This window comes from Arachis ipaensis, chromosome B05 (genome assembly GCF_000816755.2).
Source record: "Arachis ipaensis cultivar K30076 chromosome B05, Araip1.1, whole genome shotgun sequence".
Taxonomy (NCBI): Eukaryota; Viridiplantae; Streptophyta; class Magnoliopsida; order Fabales; family Fabaceae; genus Arachis; species Arachis ipaensis.
Genome location: NC_029789.2, coordinates 143025754 through 143031956, shown reverse-complemented (window position 1 = coordinate 143031956; position 6203 = coordinate 143025754). Strand labels below are relative to the sequence as shown.

Below are 6203 nucleotides of genomic sequence, written 5' to 3'. Positions count from 1 at the left end.
TATTTTTAAGATTTTATGTATTCTTTTAATTTTTATATTGATACTTTCATAATTGATTGTCGATTAAAAAATTATTTTCATAACAAAAATATTTCTTTAAACGAGATGGTCTTGCCTATGAAAGAATGAAGGTCAAAAATAAAGAAATTCAATAAGTATATGTTAATTGAGAAAGTACATAGTCAGTACTATATAAAATAAAAAAACTTAACAAATATATATTTAATTCCAATTAGAACTTCACATTTTTCTTAATTATATAGGCCAAAGATACAAAAATCAAGCCTGGCCGCGTGAAAGTACACTGGGTGAATGTGCCTAAGAAAAAACTAGGTTATAACATAACTGAGAGTTTTCATTTTAAACTTATTTGCTAGGAATTAATTTGTTATGATTCTGTTAGGAGTAGTAGGCATAAGTTAAGAGTAAGTTGGTGACTAGTGTAGTTAGCTCTCACTCTGTATTAACATTCTTAAGATTCACTCAACATAGAAATCATTTTCTCTAATTCTCTTGCCTCTCTTGTTCACAAATAAGAAGAACACTGTCATGCATGCCATCCTTCACTCTATTACACTGTTGGGCCTCTGACATAAAGACGACGCATATGTGAAGAGGGCAGGGAGTGAGTGAGTATTCCATGAAGCCCCTCTTCCTGCTCTCCTGATACCCTCCCCTTATTTCCTCCTAGCTCAATATCACAAAAATCCAGGCTTGGCATCATGCAAATGACACTTGGTATTCTATGCATTTCATTCGCATTCAAAGTCAAACGCCGCAATCTAGAAAGGTTACAAAATGAAGATGGCAAATCTTTTATGCCAGTGCACCACAAATAAAGCTCTTTTAGATTTTCCATCTCTTCCAGAATTTCTGGAAATTTCTCAAGGCTTAAGCATCCAAGTAGAACGAGTTCTTCCAGTGAGGGCAAATTAATAACAGGTGGAAAACTTCTGAGCTCGAAGCAGAATGCAGTATCCAATATTTTAAGTTTAGGTAAAAAACCAACTGAACTGTCAACTGAGACTAAATTACTACATCTTACACAAGAAAATTCTTCTAAAAGTTGAAGATTGGAGACATCTGGTATCTTTTTCAAAGAATCACTGTAATCAAACTTCAAAACTTTCAAGGAGATCAACATCTGGAGAGAAAACAAGAAAAAATTCAAAACTTTTAAACTCACCAACTTCTGAAAAAAATTAAAACAAAGAAAAATAGTCAAACAAATAAACTTCATATCAAGTTACTAAAACACAAAATCATAAAAAAGAATTTAGCACACACTACCTTGGATAAGCTATCCAACTTGTGTGCTAAATAGAGATTATTCAATAACTTGAGTATGGAGAGTTTCTTTGGTTGAAAATCATTTGGTAGCCACTCTGAAGGATATCTCCACCATTCCAATACCCTTAAACTGTTTGGAAGATTTTTGGGACATTTAGAAAAACAACCATTTTTTATGATAAGCGTTTTGAGATTTTTCATCTCTTTAAAAGCTGTTCCGTCCCATTTTACTTCAACATCTTTATTTTCCTCTTTTTCAAATGAATCTTCATCTCCTTCCCTTTCCAATAAGGGAAATTCCAAATATATGATTTCAATGGTGCTAGTGCCCTTTCAACACAAAATTAAAAGCATGAATTAATAAAGGTACAAATGCATAAATAAGGACTTTCAACAAAGTTGTTAGAGAAATTTATTACTTACTAGATTATCTTGTAAAACTTTAACTATATCTTCGTAGAACCATAACCTACCACGCTTTCCAGGCATTTCTGGTGATTCTTTTAGTGCAATTTCTTTGCCCATGTTCTCTATCAAATCATGCATTGTCACATTGTTATCATCCCGATTGATCTTCATGAGAGATTTTTCAACCAATACTCCAATATGATATTTCATGCAACTTCCATAATGAGCTTGAAGTATATTTGTAAGTTCCTCTATTTTATATCCTTTAAAACAACAGGCAATATCAAGAAAAACACTCTGCTCTTCTTTTCCCAAAGCATCAAAACTTACTTGAAATATCTCATGTATTTTATCATCAAGATGTCTTTCAAATTTATTCAATGCAGATTCCCATTCTTCTACTTTTTTTCCACACAAGTGACTACCTATTACTTCCAAAGCCAATGGAAGACCAGAAGCATAAGTTATTGTACGGGTCAAAACATCTGCATAACTTGGGCTGCTAACATAACCATTTTTAAATGCATGTTTAACAAGCAATTGAGAAGACTCTGCCTCATTTAATCCCTCTACCTCATGTGTGTTTTCAACACCATGATATTTTAGCAAATGTGTGTCCCGTGTTGTAATGATAACTCTGCTTCCAAGACCAAACCAGTTAGGTTTTCCAGCCATAGCTTGTAGTTGCTTGTGATCATCAACGTCATCTAAAATCAAAAGAACTTTTTTTTGACATAGTCTTCGTTGAATTTGAGTAGTTCCTTGTTGAACACTGACTATCTTAATTTCCTCCTTTCCTAATATCTCAGAGAGAAGGATATTTTGAAGATAAGCCAAGCCATGTCTCTTTGAGTTTTCTCTCACATTTGCAAGAAAGCACGTACCGTCAAAATGGTCAACAATCAAATTATGAACAGCACAAGCAAGTGCTGTTTTTCCTATTCCACCAACTCCATGAATCCCTACCATGTGAACTTGATCACTAGAATTCATTCTCAAAAGTGAAATTACTTTTGACACTCGAGAATCTAGTGAATCTAGTCCAACAGGAAAACGAGCAACAAATAACTGTGAACGTCTAATCTTTCTTGAAATTTCTTCCACAATATTTCTGATAAACTTATGTTCATATCCATCCCTGCCAAATACACACAGATTCTTATTACGAAGCAAAATAGTAATATTTTTTATAAACGAAAAACAATTACAGATCAGAAAGAAGTATATGAAGTGAAGTTACCCGTGTTTGAAATGATATCCTGACAAATTAGCAACTTGATGCAGAGCCTGCTTCCATTTGTGCACCTTGTTCAAGTCACTCTTGAATTTCTCTTCATGCTTGGCCATTGCTTCTCCGAAACTATTTCTTTGATGGCGCACATCAGAAGGATCAGCCTCATAGAAAACCGGTAAAACCAGGCGATCATTTCCCTTGATGCAGTGAAGGATGTGGACAAGCTCGTCTAAGCAAAAAGAAGAAGAAGCATAGTTAGGAGAGAGGACAATGATGGCAATCCTGGACTCTTCAATTGCCTTGAGAAGTGAGGGTGTGATTTCGTCTCCTCTTTGAAGCTCCTCATCATCAATGAAGGTATGGACTCCTTTATCAGAAAGAGCTTTGTAGAGGTTGCCAGTGAAACCATAGCGAGTATCTTCGCCTCTGAAACTAATAAACACATCATATTCCCATGCATAGTCGAAGGAAGAAGAAGAAGAAGAATGGGTGGAAAAGGAGGAGAAGGAAGATTGCAGAGGCATGATAAGAAAGAAGGATAGAAAGTTGTATGAATGTTGGGAGTGTTGAGTCTCAGAAAACTAAAAGAAAGTGATAAAAATATAAAGAAGAGTGAGTGATTAAAGAAAGAGTGAGAATGGATGCAATGCTGAATAATTAAGTTTCTCAAAGTCAGTCAACGTAGAAATAAAACAGAAACTGCCTTATCATTTCATATGCTCCGTGTGGGGTCTACTGTTCTGTAAGATTTTTCACTTTGGAATTTGGTATTCAAAGGGTGTTTCACTTTGATTACTTTTAATTAAGACAAAACTTTGTAAGATATTGTTCAAGTCCAAAATATCAGCTAGCAGACAACATCAACATGCAAGACTGAATGAGGGTGTTTTAAGAGTACTACTAAGATTAAATAATTAGCTACTGAAGTCAATTGGGTTGTGATAATTTCTGAGTTTGTTACTGCAGAGTAGTTTAGTTTCTAACTACCTCTTCTTGGTCTCTTCTTGATAGTCATGCATGACTATATATATGAGTAGTCTCTGATGTAACTAAGGCACTAATAATACAATACATGATGAGTTTGGAAAATTCTAATTTAAATTGATGATGATCAAACATTATTAAAACAATTAATTATAAAATTATTAATTTAATTTCAATTCATATATGTTAATTAAAATAATTTTGCTATGCAGATTTTGCTATTGGGCTGAAATATAACAAGTCCATTGGAATATTTTTCTCAGCCTTGATATTAAATTGTTGTGATTATGGTGGCTGAAATCATGGTTATGTTATTTGGGCCAGAAATTGTGATATAAGTCCAATTGGAATCTTTGCTACTAAGACCAAAGTTTGGTCCGAAACCAATATTGAAAGAAAGCAAAATTCCATGGTTACAACGGATCCCACTTTCAATTTGTAATGGATTTCAAATTCAATTAACTTGAATTTACTTGCATTGGAAACATGAAAGAGAAAGAGAAAAGTGATTTGATGGCTTTAATGATGCTACACGTTACTCACAAACAAAGGAAGTGGAAAATTAATTCACTCTCATTCTCTCTTAGTTTCATTGAAAGCAATTTTAATTTCTCTTTCTACTCTCTCTTCTCACTCTCGGTCACTTCTCAGGAAAACATGGAAGCTATGGTAAGCTACCGTAGAGAAGAAGAAGCAAGTAACAAGACCATTGTAATGATGGCAAGAAAAAGAAAACAAAAAGTATGCTGTGGCAGATCTTCACCAAAAATAGGTAAGATTTGGTGAAGTAAGCTCATGCTCTCCATACCAAAAATGGAAGAAGAAGATTTCAGTCAGAGGAAGAAGATCTCAGAGGCATAGCTCGTCTCTGCTTTGTGTTCACTCATCACAGAAGGTAGCTAGGGAGGCTACGTAAAGGAGGAAGTAAAAGTGGAGCAGGAGGAGCTGTCATGCATCAAGAACACATCAAGGGCTAGGGATCTTTCTTGGAGTGTAAATCAAGTTGGATGGCTCAGATTGGTGAAGCTTGGTGTAAAGAAAAGATACAGAGGTAATTGCATGTTGGGTTTTACATTCAGTTTCCTCTCCTCTCTCTCTGGCCGAACCGGTTTTGCATGAAGAAGAAGAAGTTTAGCTTGGTTCAACAGTTTCAACCGTGGAGGCTTCCCTTTCTATAAATAAGGGAGAACAGCCAGGGCTTGAAGCAAGAAAAATAGTGAAAGCACAGTGTTCCTATAGCTACTCAAACTAACAGAAGTTCTTTTCCTTCAATGTTCTTCATTTTTTAATTTTTCTGTTTAATTTTGTCTGTCTTGAGTCTCATGGAAAAAGGCAAACAGTGAGGTTTATATGAAAAAGCCATAGAGCGAAAAAAGGCAGAGTATGCAAAATTAAAAGAAAAAGTCATAGATGTCATTAGAGGTCCTTTGTACGTCTGTGTTGTGTACCCTTGCAAGTTGGGTTAGCACTTTGCAGTTGAAAGCTTTGTGGGTTACCAAGTCAAGTTCAGTTTTGGGAATAGATTCTGGACTTGTCCCAGATAGGAAGAGTAATTCCTAGGGAGAATTGGTGTTTGTAATCAAAGATGATTATAGTGAAATTCCATCATTGTTGTGATGGAGACTGGATGTAGGCTACATTGCACTTAGCAGCTGAACCAGGACATATCTTGGTGTAATTTTCTCTCTCTTCTACTCCATTTCTGATTCTGCTAAATAGGAGACATAACTGAAAAATATCTCCTGGCTGGTCACGAGACAAAACAAAAAAGTCTCTTGGCTAGGCACGAGACAAAAACAAGAAATATCTCCCCAAGTGTTCTGAAGGACAGCAAGAGTTACTAAGTGAAAAAGGGGCTAAGATTCAACCTCCCCTCTTTTCTTAGCTACTGATAAACCATCAATACACTTCACTCATAGTCTTTTACAATCTCTCTATGATTCACAACTGTGATTTCAACAGATCCCTACTAAATTTTTAGGAATCATTTCACCCTTTCTTTTGTAAAGACAACTATGAAGAGTAAGTTTCTCCAAGAATGGGACCCTCCATTATTATTTATTAAGAACTCAACGTCCAATCAAGGACTTTTAGGGCTATAATGTTATTATGCAATACACACCAAAGATAAGGCAATTAATTAGCCTCCTCTGCCTTCTGAAAATGAAAACTCACATGGCCAAGGGCCCTCTTCATTGCAAAAATATCCATAGATATACAAAATTTTTTATGATGTATTTGTATACATTTATACATATTATTTTACATATATTTTTCTAAATAATTA

The 6203-nt window shown here is 34.9% G+C and overlaps 1 protein-coding gene across 1 annotated transcript; it reads right to left on the bottom strand.

Moving 5' to 3' along the window:
• LOC107641395 (TMV resistance protein N-like) lies at nucleotides 1504–3659 on the bottom strand. Its single transcript, XM_021103069.1, has 2 exons — nucleotides 2939–3659; nucleotides 1504–2836 (listed from the first exon to the last, which is right to left on the bottom strand). Exons 1-2 carry the CDS (start codon nucleotides 3454–3456, stop codon nucleotides 1693–1695), a joined length of 1662 nt encoding a protein of 553 aa, XP_020958728.1. The 5' UTR covers nucleotides 3457–3659; the 3' UTR covers nucleotides 1504–1692.

What these genes read in the sequence shown, in the direction of transcription:
- LOC107641395 (XM_021103069.1), bottom strand. Translation starts at nt 3,456, where the DNA reads ATGCCTCTGCAATCTTCCTTCTCCTCCTTTTCCACCCATTCTTCTTCT. An exon ending in GGATATCATTTCAAACACGG is followed by an intron (nt 2,837 to 2,938) that starts GTAACTTCACTT and finishes TGTATTTGGCAG; the next exon opens with GGATGGATATGAACATAAGT.